Source organism: Procambarus clarkii, unplaced genomic scaffold (assembly GCF_040958095.1).
Source record: "Procambarus clarkii isolate CNS0578487 unplaced genomic scaffold, FALCON_Pclarkii_2.0 HiC_scaffold_1012, whole genome shotgun sequence".
Lineage (NCBI taxonomy): Eukaryota > Metazoa > Arthropoda > Malacostraca > Decapoda > Cambaridae > Procambarus > Procambarus clarkii.
The window spans coordinates 20,512-40,095 of record NW_027190044.1 but is presented as its reverse complement, the minus strand read 5'-3'; the positions used below and the strand labels follow the sequence as shown (position 1 = coordinate 40,095).

The 19,584-nt window shown below is 40.0% G+C and overlaps 1 protein-coding gene across 1 annotated transcript; it reads left to right on the top strand.

Annotated features, from left to right (window-relative positions):
* Positions 1-14,845: 14,845 nt before the first annotated feature.
* LOC123749047 (tripartite motif-containing protein 59-like) lies at positions 14,846-16,677 on the top strand (the record flags this gene model as incomplete). Its single annotated transcript, XM_045731154.1, has 3 exons — positions 14,846-14,923; positions 15,623-16,291; positions 16,531-16,677. Coding segments are annotated over exons 1-3 (894 nt in total), but the record flags the coding sequence as incomplete, so codon positions are not given.
* Between the last annotated feature and the right edge of the window lie 2,907 nt (positions 16,678-19,584).

The following is a 19,584-nucleotide window of genomic DNA, read 5'->3' as shown; positions in this document are numbered from 1 at the left end:
AAAGGAACTATGATCGAGTACTGTCTGCTACCACGACGACAAAGAGAGACGTGATAGACGCCATCTGTATGTTTGTGTATTGAATACAAAAAAATGGATAGTTTATTTCTATTCTCCAATTTAGAGATATCCTCCCAAGACAGAGGGAAGGATAAATTGTCGTATTTGACCATTTTCCTAACCCTAGAGTGAGACTCTACAAGTCTCCCTATACGTCTCCACTTCCACCCTTGTTGTGACGCCAGAAAAGCAGCAATGCACTGAATAATACATGTTTTATTGTTACCAGCCGGGTTTGGGTTGAAGACCTCATGCCGTCCCCTTAGAAATGGGGGATAAGGGACATAATCCCCCAAAACTGACCTTACACTTGCATTACAGATGACGATTTTGAGGAAATCGACATTATATAATATGAAACCACTCCCCTCTGTTTCTGAAAGGAGATCTTCCAGTCGTGTAATCATATAAGCCACCCAGCTATCAATAAGATTACCCACATCCTCAAGAGTTACCAGTCTAGCGGGTGTTGTTATGAAGTGTTCTCTAAAGTCATCATCTTCCGTGAGTCGTTGTTTCAAAAGTGTTACCTTTACCTCGAGGAGGATTTTTAATGATGAAGTAAAATTGCCATGTCCCCCAAGAGAATTCATGTAATTCTCTATTTCAGATATGTAATAGTCCCTAAAGTTGCTTAGGAGTCCTATAGGGTCTGTGGCGAAGGCTGAGGGGATGGAATATTCCAGCCTAGTAAAGAGATTCCCCAGAGCCCCCACCCTATTAATTAAGTGTGGAGTGTCTATAGCATCCTCCTCATCTGGGGAATTTTCATCACTATTTAGGGCATTAAGTCTATTGATGACAGGGGGTCTAAGACCACTAGGGCCCGGCTGAGAGATGTCACCCCTATCACCATCATCACCATCATCATCATCACTCATCGCTTCCTCTCCCCCCTCCCCTCCACCTAAGGGGTTATTGTCACGCTGTGCTTTGTCATGTTCCTCCCCTACCTGCCTCTGAATCGCTCCTGGAATGGAATAATAATAAATAATAATAATAATAATAATAATAATAATAATAATAATAATAATAATAATAATAATAAAAAGGCAACACCCTCTCACTAATCCCCATGACATAAGTTCTCAAAAAAAGATTCTTAAGAGAAATAAAGGTGGAGGGTTTATTCACTCACCACGGGGGCATGTTTGTAGATGTTCAGAGGTCAAGTCCTCACACACAGAGGTCCCACAATTATCACAAGGGGAAGTGTGGTGAGGTCTCAAGGATGTATTTCCACACAAAAAGCACAAGAAGCCATCCTCTCTGGAAGGGAGGGTGGGCTGGCGACGTTTACCTAATGAAGGAAATAGTGTATAATTTATATACACTCTCTCTCCCACACTCATGGAGAAGGGGAAAACCCTTCTTAATATTTTTTTTATTTGATATAAGTGAATAAATAAATATATAAAATACGGTCATACCTCCAGCACAGGTTCTCCTGTGTTCACCACTAGACTGTACACATACAGTTTCTCCGCAGAAGAAACATGTGTAACACCTATGAACGAAGAGATGTGATGACCCCCATCCACAAATTCTACAAATATCACCAACTCGAGACATAACGATCACGCTTACCTAAAATAAATAAATAAATAAATAAATATATATATATATATATATATATATATATATATATATATATATATATATATATATATCCCCCCAGCACTCAAATCACTCCACTTCTCATTCCTGCCCCTACTTATCTATATAAATATATATATATATATATATATATATATATATATATATATATATATAATATATTTATATTTATATATATATATATATATATATATATATATATATATATATATATATATATATAACCCTTATATGAAATAGATACTAATTTACTTACATCTCGGGCTAGACGGGGAGGAGAGTGGATGGTTTGGTCACAATTCAATAATACATGATGTGGGGGAGGTGTAGCGTCCTTTTATTGACTCGGAAACGTGGGGGGCAACGTTGCCACATACAACACCTCTCAGTCCTTTTGTAAGAGAAGGGTTAGGCCTGCTGTAGAAAACTTTTTTTTTTTTTTTCTCTCTCTCTCTCTCGTCTGGAGGTCATCACTAGGGGACTTCTACTTCAAAAAAACATCAGGAGGACTGGCTATGTCCTGAGGGGGACACATCCCTTGATGGGTGAATACACTCACACTCACACACACACACACACTCTCACACACACACACTCTCACACACTCTCACACACACACACACACACACACACACACACACACACACACACACACACACACACACACTCAATATATATATATATATATATATATATATGAATATATAAGCGACCACTCCATAGGTAATTGAACCATTTATGGGGAAAATATGGAGGAGTGTGCGTCTGTCACAGACGAGCAACTTAATATTTTCCACCACCCAGCAAGAATATTTGTAGCTGGATTCAGTAATTCTGGGAAAACGACCCTAGTGGGGAATTTATGTGTTAAATACCACGGAAAATTCTCAAAAATTTTAGTGTCATCTGCAAATAATACAGAACAACCTCTTTCAAACATTCCCTCTCTGCGAAACAAGGTTACTGTCTCCCAGGATCTGATTAACCCACTAGAGTATAAAGATCCTTTTTCAAATGAGTCAGTTTTGTATATAATTGATGACTTATACCTGGAAGCCATACAGAGTCCAATTATAGCCAATATCTTCACAAGAGGGAGACACGGTAATATTTCCGTAATTCTAATTAGTCAAAATTTGTTTCCCCAGGGGAAATACGCCAGGACAATAACTCTGAATTGTAGTCATTATATATTAATGAAGCAGAGAGACATAAGCCAACTTGAAATTTTAAGTGGACAGTTATATGGGCGAAAAACAACTAGTAGTTTCGTTGAAATATACCGTCGGGCAATATCCCAGAACAAGTATGGTTACTTATTGGTCGATCTGACGGTTCCTGAGGCATTACAACTACGAACGAGCATCACCAACGAAGACCACTGTGAAATTGTGTATCAAATGTAATCATCAACGACAACAAAAAAAAAAAAATGTCTCTAACGACACAGAAACGAACAATTCTCACCAGTATCTATAATGACATTTCTAGCCCAGGTGGTTTCACAGGGTCAATTCAAAAATTGTATAAGGCTGCCAGACTTAAAGACCCCAACATTAGTGTTGCAGATGTGAAGGAATTTCTCCATGGGGAGCGATCTTACACATTACATAGAGGAAATTTAGTTAGGTTCCCCCGACGGAAAATATTAGCCCCTAAACCTCGTACCATAATTGCCTGTGACCTAGGGGACTTTTGTAGTTTACAAAAATACAATAATGGTGTTAAATATATTTTAATTTGTATCGATGTTTATTCCCGCCTAATGCAGACTCAAACTTTAAAAACAAAAAATTCGAGTGAAGTGTTAGTCGCTCTGAAGAAGATATTAGAGGAAACGCCTCAGTTTCTCGGTGTAAGGCGGATATTCACTGACCGAGGTAGAGAATTTTACAACAAGTCAGTTCAAAATTATTTTAATAAGAAAAATATTAAATTATATAGTGTATTTTCGGAAATGAAATCTAGCATAGTGGAGCGAGCCATCAGAACTTTAAAACATAAACTGTATCATTATATGACTCAAGCTAATTCATTAAAATACACCCACATCCTCCCTAAAGTTGTGGACGTGTACAACCACACTTTCCACAGGATGCTAAAAAATACTCCTCATGCCATTCATAAGTTGCAAAATATTGAAGATATACGAAGACAGTTTAAGGTCATGTATTTAAACAATGACTCCTCCATAACTGCCATCAGTCCACGGCTGCACCTTGGACAGCATGTGCGATTGGCAAAGCGCAGGAATATATTTCACAAAGGCTTTTGGCACCAAAATACAGAAGAAATATTTGTAGTGTCACATATTGACAGAACACATCCAATCCCGACATATAAAATCAAAGATTTAAACAACGAGACGATCAGTGGCATGTTTTATGAGCAGGAATTGATTGCAACATCCCTTCCAGACTATTTTCCTGTAACGGTATTACAGTCTAGGAAAACATCGAAAGGACACAGAGAATATTTCGTCAAGTGGAGAGGGTACCCAGATTCTGCCAATAGCTGGATTAAAGCTCAAGACATCGTCAAATTTAACAAAAAATGACAGTTCAAGAGGACTCTCTCGTAGAGAAACATCATCAGTTGTTATTTTTATTAAACAATTTATCACCCAAGAAGCGGAATAAACTAATCAAGGCTTTAAAACGGCAGGAAATTGAATCAATTTGTGAAATTTTTGCCAATTTTCTGAAACGAAACATCCCAGTTCAACCTCAGATAATTAATGGCTTACAGAGATATCAGAACGACATACGATCTGTAGCGCGTAAGAAAACTCCCTTATACAAAAAGAAGCTCATACTGACCTCCAGACGTGGTGGGGCGATATTAGCAGCTCTGCTACCTTTGGCTGTATCGTTAATTTCCTCCCTAATAAGGTAATTGCGTAAATAAGTAACGAGAGAATAAAATGGTGAAAGAATATTGCCTGGTACCACGATTCATAGCTGAAAAATATTTATTTAATAAAAACAAGAACTCACCATCACCTCCTAATGCTGTGGGTCTGCCCTCCCCCGGTGGTGATGGTAGTGAAAGTATGTCCTTCTCTTTAAAAAACGAATCCACCCCAAGTAATAATATTGGGGGAGCCCGTAACCTACCCACCTGCGACTCTGGTAGGGGTGATGGGGGGGTGGGGGAAGAGGACACTCCTTCCTCCCACCTGACAACAACGGGCTGTGGGCGGTGTTGCCGTAGTAGCACCTCCAGACGGGCGGGGCTGGTCACACACCCTTTAAATGACATTGGGGCCCCCGGCGACCGTCGCCCGCCGCCACCCTTAAAAAGAAAAAAAAAAACGCGGGCTGCCCGGCGCGACCATCGCCTTTTAAAAAAAAAAATAAATAAAAAAAGGGGACATTCCATCCTCCCGCCCGAAGTGCAAGTAATTGTTGCTGGCCACACTCCACATAAAGCCACCATCACACCCCAAAATCCAAGTCTGGACAACTTAATAAATGTGAATTTTAAAATTGAGGAAATTCCTCATGTCAAAGCATTATTGAACATGTTTGGACAAAACAGCCAACAGGTGATGTGGGATAGTCGCGGAAATTTATTAAAGCCTGTACAAAATTTAAATATTTTAGATATAATTAAAACTCTAGCCTTCACAAAGGGGCAATTTAGGGCAAGTGACAAGGAAGATGTAAGGGTTTTACTGAGGGTGGCTGGCATAGACCCAACCCTCATACGTAATTATCGCGCTAGATCTCAGTTAAAAGGGGGGAGGGGTATCCATAGGAGACCCCTCCCCCCTTTTAACTGAGATCTAGCGCGATAATTACGTATGAGGGTTGGGTCTATGCCAGCCACCCTCAGTAAAACCCTTACATCTTCCTTGTCACTTGCCCTAAATTGCCCCTTTGTGAAGGCTAGAGTTTTAATTATATCTAAAATATTTAAATTTTGTACAGGCTTTAATAAATTTCCGCGACTATCCCACATCACCTGTTGGCTGTTTTGTCCAAACATGTTCAATAATGCTTTGACATGAGGAATTTCCTCAATTTTAAAATTCACATTTATTAAGTTGTCCAGACTTGGATTTTTGGGGTGTGATGGTGGCTTTATGTGGAGTGTGGCCAGCAACAATTACTTGCACTTCGGGCGGGAGGATGGAATGTCCCTTTTTTTATTTATTTTTTTTTTTAAAAGGCGATGGTCGCGCCGGGCAGCCCGCGTTTTTTTTTTTTCTTTTTAAGGGTGGCGGCGGGCGACGGTCGCCGGGGGCCCCAATGTCATTTAAAGGGTGTGTGACCAGCCCCGCCCGTCTGGAGGTGCTACTACGGCAACACCGCCCACAGCCCGTTGTTGTCAGGTGGGAGGAAGGAGTGTCCTCTTCCCCCACCCCCCCCCCCCCATCACCCCTACCAGAGTCGCAGGTGGGTAGGTTACGGGCTCCCCCAATATTATTACTTGGGTGGATTCGTTTTTTAAAGAGAAGGACATACTTTCACTACCATCACCACCGGGGGAGGCAGACCCACAGCATTAGGAGGTGATGGTGAGTTCTTGTTTTTTATTAAATAAATATTTTTCAGCTATGAATCGTGGTACCAGGCAATATTCTTTCACCATTTTTATTCTCTCGTTACTTATTTACGCAATTACCTTATTAGGGAGGAAATTAACGATACAGCCAAAGGTAGCAGAGCTGCTAATATCGCCCCACCACGTCTGGAGGTCAGTATGAGCTTCTTTTTGTATAAGGGAGTTTTCTTACGCGCTACAGATCGTATGTCGTTCTGATATCTCTGTAAGCCATTAATTATCTGAGGTTGAACTGGGATGTTTCGTTTCAGAAAATTGGCAAAAATTTCACAAATTGATTCAATTTCCTGCCGTTTTTAAAGCCTTGATTAGTTTATTCCGCTTCTTGGGTGATAAATTGTTTAATAAAAATAACAACTGATGATGTTTCTCTACGAGAGAGTCCTCTTGAACTGTCATTTTTTGTTAAATTTGACGATGTCTTGAGCTTTAATCCAGCTATTGCAGAATCTGGGTACCCTCTCCACTTGACGAAATATTCTCTGTGTCCTTTCGATGTTTTCCTAGACTGTAATACCGTTACAGGAAAATAGTCTGGAAGGGATGTTGCAATCAATTCCTGCTCATAAAACATGCCACTGATCGTCTCGTTGTTTAAATCTTTGATTTTATATGTCGGGATTGGATGTGTTCTGTCAATATGTGACACTACAAATATTTCTTCTGTATTTTGGTGCCAAAAGCCTTTGTGAAATATATTCCTGCGCTTTGCCAATCGCACATGCTGTCCAAGGTGCAGCCGTGGACTGATGGCAGTTATGGAGGAGTCATTGTTTAAATACATGACCTTAAACTGTCTTCGTATATCTTCAATATTTTGCAACTTATGAATGGCATGAGGAGTATTTTTTAGCATCCTGTGGAAAGTGTGGTTGTACACGTCCACAACTTTAGGGAGGATGTGGGTGTATTTTAATGAATTAGCTTGAGTCATATAATGATACAGTTTATGTTTTAAAGTTCTGATGGCTCGCTCCACTATGCTAGATTTCATTTCCGAAAATACACTATATAATTTAATATTTTTCTTATTAAAATAATTTTGAACTGACTTGTTGTAAAATTCTCTACCTCGGTCAGTGAATATCCGCCTTACACCGAGAAACTGAGGCGTTTCCTCTAATATCTTCTTCAGAGCGACTAACACTTCACTCGAATTTTTTGTTTTTAAAGTTTGAGTCTGCATTAGGCGGGAATAAACATCGATACAAATTAAAATATATTTAACACCATTATTGTATTTTTGTAACTACAAAAGTCCCCTAGGTCACAGGCAATTATGGTACGAGGTTTAGGGGCTAATATTTTCCGTCGGGGGAACCTAACTAAATTTCCTCTATGTAATGTGTAAGATCGCTCCCCATGGAGAAATTCCTTCACATCTGCAACACTAATGTTGGGGTCTTTAAGTCTGGCAGCCTTATACAATTTTTGAATTGACCCTGTGAAACCACCTGGGCTAGAAATGTCATTATAGATACTGGTGAGAATTGTTCGTTTCTGTGTCGTTAGAGACATTTTTTTTTTTTTGTTGTCGTTGATGATTACATTTGATACACAATTTCACAGTGGTCTTCGTTGGTGATGCTCGTTCGTAGTTGTAATGCCTCAGGAACCGTCAGATCGACCAATAAGTAACCATACTTGTTCTGGGATATTGCCCGACGGTATATTTCAACGAAACTACTAGTTGTTTTTCGCCCATATAACTGTCCACTTAAAATTTCAAGTTGGCTTATGTCTCTCTGCTTCATTAATATATAATGACTACAATTCAGAGTTATTGTCCTGGCGTATTTCCCCTGGGGAAACAAATTTTGACTAATTAGAATTACGGAAATATTACCGTGTCTCCCTCTTGTGAAGATATTGGCTATAATTGGACTCTGTATGGCTTCCAGGTATAAGTCATCAATTATATACAAAACTGACTCATTTGAAAAAGGATCTTTATACTCTAGTGGGTTAATCAGATCCTGGGAGACAGTAACCTTGTTTCGCAGAGAGGGAATGTTTGAAAGAGGTTGTTCTGTATTATTTGCAGATGACACTAAAATTTTTGAGAATTTTCCGTGGTATTTAACACATAAATTCCCCACTAGGGTCGTTTTCCCAGAATTACTGAATCCAGCTACAAATATTCTTGCTGGGTGGTGGAAAATATTAAGTTGCTCGTCTGTGACAGACGCACACTCCTCCATATTTTCCCCATAAATGGTTCAATTACCTATGGAGTGGTCGCTTATATATTCATATATATATATATATATATATATATTGAGTGTGTGTGTGTGTGTGTGTGTGTGTGTGTGTGTGTGTGTGTGTGTGTGTGTGTGTGTGAGAGTGTGTGAGAGTGTGTGTGTGTGAGAGTGTGTGTGGTGTGTGTGAGTGTGAGTGTATTCACCCATCAAGGGATGTGTCCCCCTCAGGACATAGCCAGTCCTCCTGATGTTTTTTTGAAGTAGAAGTCCCCTAGTGATGACCTCCAGACGAGAGAGAGAGAGAGAAAAAAAAAAAAAAAGTTTTCTACAGCAGGCCTAACCCTTCTCTTACAAAAGGACTGAGAGGTGTTGTATGTGGCAACGTTGCCCCCCACGTTTCCGAGTCAATAAAAGGACGCTACACCTCCCCCACATCATGTATTATTGAATTGTGACCAAACCATCCACTCTCCTCCCCGTCTAGCCCGAGATGTAAGTAAATTAGTATCTATTTCATATAAGGGTTATATATATATATATATATATATATATATATATATATATATATATATATATAAATATAAATATATTATATATATATATATATATATATATATATATATATATATATATATATTTATATAGATAAGTAGGGGCAGGAATGAGAAGTGGAGTGATTTGAGTGCTGGGGGGATATATATATATATATATATATATATATATATATATATATATATATATATATATTTATTTATTTATTTATTTATTTTAGGTAAGCGTGATCGTTATGTCTCGAGTTGGTGATATTTGTAGAATTTGTGGATGGGGGTCATCACATCTCTTCGTTCATAGGTGTTACACATGTTTCTTCTGCGGAGAAACTGTATGTGTACAGTCTAGTGGTGAACACAGGAGAACCTGTGCTGGAGGTATGACCGTATTTTATATATTTATTTATTCACTTATATCAAATAAAAAAAATATTAAGAAGGGTTTTCCCCTTCTCCATGAGTGTGGGAGAGAGAGTGTATATAAATTATACACTATTTCCTTCATTAGGTAAACGTCGCCAGCCCACCCTCCCTTCCAGAGAGGATGGCTTCTTGTGCTTTTTGTGTGGAAATACATCCTTGAGACCTCACCACACTTCCCCTTGTGATAATTGTGGGACCTCTGTGTGTGAGGACTTGACCTCTGAACATCTACAAACATGCCCCCGTGGTGAGTGAATAAACCCTCCACCTTTATTTCTCTTAAGAATCTTTTTTTGAGAACTTATGTCATGGGGATTAGTGAGAGGGTGTTGCCTTTTTATTATTATTATTATTATTATTATTATTATTATTATTATTATTATTATTATTATTATTTATTATTATTCCATTCCAGGAGCGATTCAGAGGCAGGTAGGGGAGGAACATGACAAAGCACAGCGTGACAATAACCCCTTAGGTGGAGGGGAGGGGGGAGAGGAAGCGATGAGTGATGATGATGATGGTGATGATGGTGATAGGGGTGACATCTCTCAGCCGGGCCCTAGTGGTCTTAGACCCCCTGTCATCAATAGACTTAATGCCCTAAATAGTGATGAAAATTCCCCAGATGAGGAGGATGCTATAGACACTCCACACTTAATTAATAGGGTGGGGGCTCTGGGGAATCTCTTTACTAGGCTGGAATATTCCATCCCCTCAGCCTTCGCCACAGACCCTATAGGACTCCTAAGCAACTTTAGGGACTATTACATATCTGAAATAGAGAATTACATGAATTCTCTTGGGGGACATGGCAATTTTACTTCATCATTAAAAATCCTCCTCGAGGTAAAGGTAACACTTTTGAAACAACGACTCACGGAAGATGATGACTTTAGAGAACACTTCATAACAACACCCGCTAGACTGGTAACTCTTGAGGATGTGGGTAATCTTATTGATAGCTGGGTGGCTTATATGATTACACGACTGGAAGATCTCCTTTCAGAAACAGAGGGGAGTGGTTTCATATTATATAATGTCGATTTCCTCAAAATCGTCATCTGTAATGCAAGTGTAAGGTCAGTTTTGGGGGATTATGTCCCTTATCCCCCATTTCTAAGGGGACGGCATGAGGTCTTCAACCCAAACCCGGCTGGTAACAATAAAACATGTATTATTCAGTGCATTGCTGCTTTTCTGGCGTCACAACAAGGGTGGAAGTGGAGACGTATAGGGAGACTTGTAGAGTCTCACTCTAGGGTTAGGAAAATGGTCAAATACGACAATTTATCCTTCCCTCTGTCTTGGGAGGATATCTCTAAATTGGAGAATAGAAATAAACTATCCATTTTTTTGTATTCAATACACAAACATACAGATGGCGTCTATCACGTCTCTCTTTGTCGTCGTGGTAGCAGACAGTACTCGATCATAGTTCCTTTATTGTTATTGGGGGAATCTCATGTGACCTTGATAAAAGAGTTCGATAAGTTCCTTCGGAACTTTACTCGCAGCCACAAACGAAAGACAGTCTTCTGTAGAAACTGTCTCTCAGAATATCAAAATTCGTCTGAGCTAACAAATCACTCTTCTTCCTGCGACATCACTCAGAAAATTATTTACCCTCAGCCTGGGGACACACTCCATTTTAAAAATACGGGGAAAGGTTATGCCCCTTCCCATGTGGGCTATTTTGATTTCGAGTGTGTCCTAAGCACTGAGGATTGTCTAGGTTCTGTTACAGCCATACATAGACCTATAGCATACAGCTATATAATTGTTGATAGGAACCACACTGTCGTTGATAAATTTACTTATTTTGGGGGGGACAGTGTTACTCATTTCATGCAGCGAGTTGCTACCAAATGGGAAATTATCAGATCTACCCTCCACCATTATGAAATAGACATGTCTCTTGAGGATATGATCCATTTTAGGAGACAGACTCACTGCCAGTTTTGTGAGCAGGTATTTACCCCCTCCAATTTCAAGGTTCAACATCATGATCACCTTAGGGAAAAGCTCAATTATATTGGAGCTCTATGTAATTACTGCAACCTCCGCCACAAGAATGCTCTGGAGAGTTTAGTTCTAATTGCCCATAATATGTCTTATGACATGGGCTTAATTTTGAGGGAGTTTACCATGGATTCAAATATTAAGAGCAATATCCTCATGAGACAGGGGACGAAATATCTTAAGGTGGAAATAGGGAAGCTTAAATTTCTTGATTCACTGGCTTTTATTACAGGTAGTCTTTCATCCCTAGCAAAGACCCACATTGATTCAGCCAGCCCCTTAACATTCACTCACTCAATGATAGAGGGTTTGCCCAAAAAGAGTCACCACCTACTCTTAAAGGGTAAGCAGTTTTTCCCTTATGAATATACCACAAAAATCAGCTGCTTTAATGACACAACACTCCCTCCTATTGAAATGTTCTACAGCTCCCTAAACAAATCAGGTATAACTTTGGACGAATATAGACATTCTAAATTAGTATGGGAGGCTACAGGGTGTAGGACATTAAAAGACTACCTCCTCATTTATTTGAGGTGTGATGTAGGATTACTGGCTGACATTTTTACACACCACAGGGCAATTCTAAATGATATATATTCTTTAGAATTGACACACTATTGCAGCCTCCCAGGGTACTCCTACGACTGCTTCCTGAAAAGTAGTAGAATATCGTTGGAGTTAAGTGCAGATGTGACGTTGCACAATCTCTTATCACAAAACATACGAGGGGGTTTTACAACTGCAGTTAGGAGTTATGTCAGAGCTAACAACCGCTATGTCAACCCATCTTTTAACCCCCAGGAGGATAGGTCTTCATTCTTACTTTATCTCGACTTTAACAGCCTCTATGGGAGTTGTATGACTAGGAAATTGCCCCATGGGGGACTAAGGAGACTATCATCTGATGAGATGAACTCCTTCATTAGCGGGGGGAAGATAATGACAGAACAGCCTTTCTCTTCTAACAAAGGGTACTGGCTCTTAATTGACACCAAACTTTTAAGACCCGAAATAGCTAGACTAACAGACGATCTGCCCCTTTGTTTACACCATAGGGGAATAAGTATGGAGGATATCTCACCATTTAGTAGGGGACTTCTGGAAACAAATAACATCACACACCTCCCCCCAAAAAACATCAAACTGGTTGGAGATCATCTCCCCAAAAAACATTATTTCATATCTCTTCACCTTTTACAACTATTTATTGAGATAGGACTTGAAGTGGAAACAATACATGCAATTTACGAGTTCCACCAGTCAGATTTTATGGCAGAATTTGTTAACACCAACGTTAACAATAGAAATGCCTCCAGCAGTAATGATAGGAAAACACTCTTCAAATTACTGACGAACAGTGTTTTTGGTAAAACGCTACTGAATCCAGCTCGTTATGCCATTGACACCAAACTAGTGACTTCAGCTAGGGCCTTTTTACGAGAGGTGAAGAATCCCCGCTTTAAACGAATGGTGCATTTAGGCGACAATAAATTATTGTCTGTCAGTTCCAGACCATTCATTAAAATTACTCATCCTAATTACATTGGGTTCCAGATTCTTGAGCTAGCAAAATACAGCTTGTACCATTTTTGGTACAGGGTACTTAAGAACCACTATTCAGATAGGGTACAACTGGTGTATAGTGATACAGACAGTTTCATTTTCACCTTACTAGCTGAAGATGTCTTTAATGAGATGGGGAAAGAACCCCTTAGTTTGTGGATGGATACGAGTAATTTTCCTGAAACTCACCCTTGTATGATCCTTCTAAAAAGGGTGTTTTAGGGCTGTTAAAGTCAGAGGTGTCAGATAAACACATCCTTGAAGTTGTGGCACTCAAGCCCAAAATGTATAGTGTGCTTTGCTTGACAATAAAAATTCCATCACCGCTAAGGGTATTCCCCGAGCTGTGCAAAGATCTTTAACACATAACCACTTTAAAGAGACCCTTCACAGTAATGGTGTAGTAAATACTTTTAATTACTCACAAATAAGAAACATAGGGGGGCAGATGGCAACCACATTCAATACTAAGAGGGGTTTAAGTGCATTTGATGATAAGCGCTTTTACCTAAATAAATACACTAGCCTAGCGTATGGTCACCCAGACATACCATCCGAGCCCCACCCCAACACCTCAGCCCAAGGAATGTCCACCGAGAGTGAAGGTGGTGACGTCATTGAACCACAAGGAGAGGAAGGACAACACCCCACCAGCGAGAGTGAACCCTATGACGTCAGCAGTCAGTCACCTGAGGGAGGCGCACTACATCCCATTCACTCTCTGGGAGATGATGAGTCATCATCTTCGTCCCAGGAGGAGGGGGAGGAAGACCCCACAACGGACTTGTGGGCGAGAAGGAGAGGTCTTGTTAATAAATATTATGTGGGGGGAGATGACCTACAATACGACTATGTTTAACCCTATGTACTTTGATAATATAATCTATAAATCATCAGGATTATTTCTTTTTCTCCTTCTTTAAGTATAGAGGCTTAAAATATATCCAACTTAAAAACAACTAAGGGAGGCTGGTCCCTCTTACGGTACACTCAAGGTCATCAAGTATGAGGAGGGCTGGTGAGGGGGGACCGCCCCTACTGCGAGGATCCTGTTTTTACACCTGTCCCATAGGGGGGGGGGGGGGTAACTACCGCTCACCTGAGTGTTTATTATACAAATATACTGTCATACTTTTCTGTATAAATGAACATGAGCATGAACATAGCGACACATAATAGATACCTATCTTCACTATTTTACGATTGTTGCTGCCCCACACCTTGGGCGACCTAATATGGGGTGGCTCTAAGTGGCACCCCGCCTCTGATTTTCTTATCTGATTACCCTTCATAGGTAGCTACTTTACTGTAAATGAACATGATCATAGTGGCACATAATAGATACCTATCTTCACTGTTTTTTCGACTGCTACCACTCACACCTTGGGTGACCTAATATGGAGTGGCACTATGTGGCTCCCCGCTTCTGATTTTCTTATCTGATTACCCTACATAGGTGGCTCTATCTGTCACCAAATAATCTACTGAGGGCATTAATGATGGTTGTCTTTACCCAGTCATGATGAGGGCATTAATGATGGTGTTGTCTTTACCCAGTCATGATGAGGGCATTAATGATGGTTGTCTTTACCCAGTCATGGTGAGGGCATTAATGATGGTGTTGTCTTTACCCAGTCATGATGAGGGCATTAATGATGGTTGTCTTTACCCAGTCATGGTGAGGGCATTAATGATGGTGTTGTCTTTACCCAGTCATGATGAGAGCATTAATGATGGTGTTGTCTTTACCCAGTCATGATGAGAGCATTAATGATGGTTGTCATTACCCAGTCATGGTGAGGGCATTAATGATGGTGTTGTCTTTACCCAGTCATGATGAGGGCATTAATGATGGTGTTGTCTTTACCCAGTCATGATGAGGGCATTAATGATGGTTGTCATTACCCAGTCATGGTGAGGGCATTAATGATGGTTGTCATTACCCAGTCATGGTGAGGGCATTAATGATGGTGTTGTCTTTACCCAGTCATGGTGAGGGCATTAATGATGGTGTTGTCTTTACCCAGTCATGATGAGGGCATTAATGATGGTTGTCTTTACCCAGTCATGGTGAGGGCATTAATGATGGTTGTCTTTACCCAGTCATGATGAGGGCATTAATGATGGTTGTCTTTACCCAGTCATGGTGAGGGCATTAATGATGGTGTTGTCTTTACCCAGTCATGATGAGGGCATTAATGATGGTGTTGTCTTTACCCAGTAATGATGAGGGCATTAATGATGGTGTTGTCTTTACCCAGTCAATGTGTTAGTGATGGTGTTGTCACTATCTAGTGAAGGTGAGGGCATTAATAACGGGTGTTCTCAGTAACCTGTGGCTGTTCGGAATAACCATGAGCTAGGCGTGTTAACCGGGAGCAGGTGGATGAGCCCAAAAAAGAAAACTCCCTTAAAAACAGCCGGAGTCTCATTGCGTTATAACTCTCTTAATGCTATCTGACCTCACACACACTACTAGAGGTGAGGAGGGGAGGTAGAGAAGAACCCTGACACAGCCAGGTACCCGGTCTAGAATGCTATAAAGCATTTATTTGTAAATGCAATACCAATATCTATTTACACATCAACGTAACTATGCCCTATTTTCCACAGGATTACCACAAGCCAGAGGAGTGTTCAGTCTGTCTTATCAGTTTTGATGATGATGTACGGCCTCGCTCACTGCCGTGTGGGCACAAATTCTGCTCCCAGTGTGTTAACAAAGCTATTAAGAATGGTCAGCTGGCGTGTCCCATTTGCCGCACCCAGCACAGTGCCCCGGCTGCTTCTCGGTTCCCTATAAATTATGGTATGGAGGCCTTTGTTAGGAAACTAAAACACGACGAGCTTATGGCAATGGGATCTCAAACTGGAGTCGCCAGGAAGAAGTTGCGTTCTGTGGTGAAGGAGCAGAAGAGCAGCATCAGCAGCGTCATTATTGAGTGTGAGGAGGTACTGTCCCAACTGGGTGAATACCGGGGACAGCTAAATGACTGGAAGACTCGACACCTTCAACTCCAGGAGAGACTGGTAGAGCAGAACAAGGCCGTAATGAAGCTCTTAGAACAGGAGGATGACTGCGTGGTGACTATGACATCACGGGGAGAGGAAGAGAAGACTCGGCTGCAGGCCATGTTGGTGAACCTTGACACAGTCAACGCTATAGACAACGCCGACACAATCATAGACGCAGCTGAGAAGTGCAATGTGGAGGTACAACATTGGTCCCAGAAGTGCCAGGCTCTCTTCCCGGATGTCAACACTGTGCACACCTCAGTGAAGGTATGTACTGAAGGTCACATAGTTCTCACTCAACTGAGTATAGTTTTGTCAGTGTATAAACACTTGATGCAGAGAACCACCAAGATCAAATTACACTTTATAATACGAGAACAATTTGCTCCAACAAGTGAAATATTTTCTTATAATGAAATCTACTTTCATCTTGGAGTTTCTGTACACTGTGGTGAGTATTCAGTGTTCTCAACCTTCAGTATTAATGTTTGTGTTCGTAATGACAGGTGCAGGAGACCATCAGGAAGGCCCTGGATATTATGATGACCACAGCGGCAGGTACAACAGCAGGTCCCGTTCACCTGGGAGACTCAGCCAACAACATCATGAGTAAAGTTCAAGATATCACTGGAGAGATCATGAAGCAAATAACTGCAAGTTTATCATTTTTTTGCATTCCTCTTTCCAATTCATAGGGTAGATTGACAGCATTGGATAGTGACATTCCTTTCAGGTATATTGCTTTCCAGTTGACCATTTAACAGGTTAAGTCATCATATGGTTCCTTGCATTATAGGCCAGCCATAAAATCACTTTCATATTATTCTCACAGTCAATATAACTGAAACTTTCAGTGAACGAAGTTTCCTTCACTGGAGAATTTTTCCAGAATCATCTTATTAACCGTTATCATTTTTTTTCCTTTATACACCGAACACAGTGCCTTCCATCAGTTACAATGTTCCGAGGAATGTTATACACTGACCACAAGGCCTTCCACCAGTTACAAAGTTCCGAGGAATGTTATACACTGACCACAAGGCCTTCCACCAGTTACAATATTCTGAGGAATGTTATACACTGACCACAAGGCTTTCCACCAGTTACAATATTCCGAGGAATGTTATACACTGACCACAAAACCTTCCACCAGTTACAATATTCTGAGGAATGTTATACACTGATCACAAGGCCTTCCACCAGTTTCAATATTGTAACCTGAACATCATGCTTCTCATCCTACAAATAACATAGCATCTCTTCTCTGGAACTGAAATTGAAACAAGATGAATTAACATTTTCCCCACACTAAGTTCTTCCTTAAGTGTTAACTCTCCATGATGAAAAGAATCCACAATATTTGGCCAGCAATAAGCCTTCAACCGGTTTAAGTGCACAGTCATAGACTGTATGGAATGCTGTGTATTACACACTTTATATGAAAGATTCCCCAGTCTCTCAATAACTTTGTACGATCCCTCAAACTTGTGAGACATGGAAGTCCCAATACGAGGTTTTAATACTAACACCACATCACCAATCTTTAAAGTCCTGAGTTTTGCTTTGAATTTCTTATCACGTCGCTGCTTCATCACCTACGGAACTTCTCACAAATACTGTAAAGCCAACTCTTTCGTACAACACAGTTTACTTCTCACATCATTCAGGGATCTGCGATCTGCCTAACTAACACATTCCTAAGCATTTTCTCATGAAGCATTTATATCGGATCTCTTACCTGGTGTCCAAAAACAGGATCAAAAGGTGAACGATTCAGGGTAGTTTGCAGCCCTTCCCTTGCTGCAAATTAGACAAAACGTAGGATTTCTTCCCAATGTCTTGGAAAATTCTCCCCTCTAGTATTCAACATCTGTTTTAAAGTTTGGTGGAAACTTTCAACTCCACCTTGACTTTGCGGATTGTTACAAATCATTATTCTTCATTCTAACATGGACCATGATAAAGCATTTTTGTTACTAAGTTCATTCCTCAGTTATTTGAAAATTGATAGTACATCTTATTGTTTTCCTGAATATTTTGTCTGAGTTAACTGTAGCATGTTGAAGTGTGCCAGTATTATATATATTTTTGTTGTTACTGCATATTTATTCATGTGAATTGAGACAGTGGCATCTAGTGGGGTTGGGGAGGGGGAGGGGGCTGCCATATATTTTAAATCTTCACTGACGTTTGCCTTGTATCAACATAGTGTCCATGATTAAACCCCTGTAATTATTATTTGTTTTTTTATGTACATTTTTTAATTACAACTTATTAGAGTTAAATTCATATTCTTTAATTTTTAATTATGTTTATAAGTATTGCTCTCGGCTAGCAGAGCATCTGAGAGTTTTCTTTTGGGTGTTAATTGGTAATGTTTAGACGAGACGTTTAGTAGGCATTGTGTTTGCCAGTAGTGTGGGTAGAGTTGTCTGAGGTGGACCTGTAATTATGAGATAATTCAATATTGCCTGTTATTGATCGGTAACATACCTAACTATCTGGTTGGACTATTATTTGAATAACCTTTATTCATTTAATATTAATCAAATAATCAGTGCTTATTATTTGTAATTACACCGCATTATTTTATGTAAAGAGTTCTGGTTATTCTTGGCTACCTGTGTTTATTTTATATGTTTATGTTTTTTATTCTTTGTTACCTCTTCATGAAGTATAATGATGTGTTTGTGAAGCAGTCGTTTATTTTCACCTCTTGACAGTTGATATTGGCAATGCCACAAATACTAATTAATTAATACGACTGTAAGGCACATAAACCTTACCCATATGTCAAGGGACTATAACATGGATGATACGGTCTAGAGAATTTATGCTCGATCCCTAAAGATTCCCCAAAAGTGTTAAATACTTCAGAGCAAAAACTGCCATCATTATCTGTCTGAATGACGCAATACATATCAAATAATGAGAAAATCCATTCCAAGTGCCTTATAAGTGTTTTAGTCTTAATATTACATTGAGCATAAACTTTTGGAAATCTAGTAGTCATTCACATTAAGGTAAACATAAACATATTGCCAGATCTAGTTCTGGGGTAAATGGACCTACACAATCCATAATCAAATGTGAAAAAGACTCCTCTGGCACAACAATAGGTTGCAATGGTGCTCTCGGAACAGTCTGGTTGGGTTAACTCACAGTTTGACATACTAGAGAGGTGTGACAATACCTGACTGCATCTTTCTTCAATTTGGGCCAGTAGAAGAATTTATATGTTTTATGATACATACTAGTGATACCTTGGTGACCTCCAATAGGATCATCGTGTGCAGCTTACAAGACTTGCTCACGATAATCACTGGGGACAACACGTTGAATTCTACTCTCATCCTTTAGGTCTCCATCGTCCTAAGGGGAAACCCATACTTTCCTCCAATGTATCTACAGTAGCAGCCTCTTCCGCACAATACCCAGATAAACTAGGATCAGTACTCTGCAACTTACTCAAGGTCAATGACTAAAACAACTGGAGTGAGTGGGCAAGTAACTGGTACACTGACCTCCTCTTCTAACTCGTCCACTTGGTTAGTATAGAT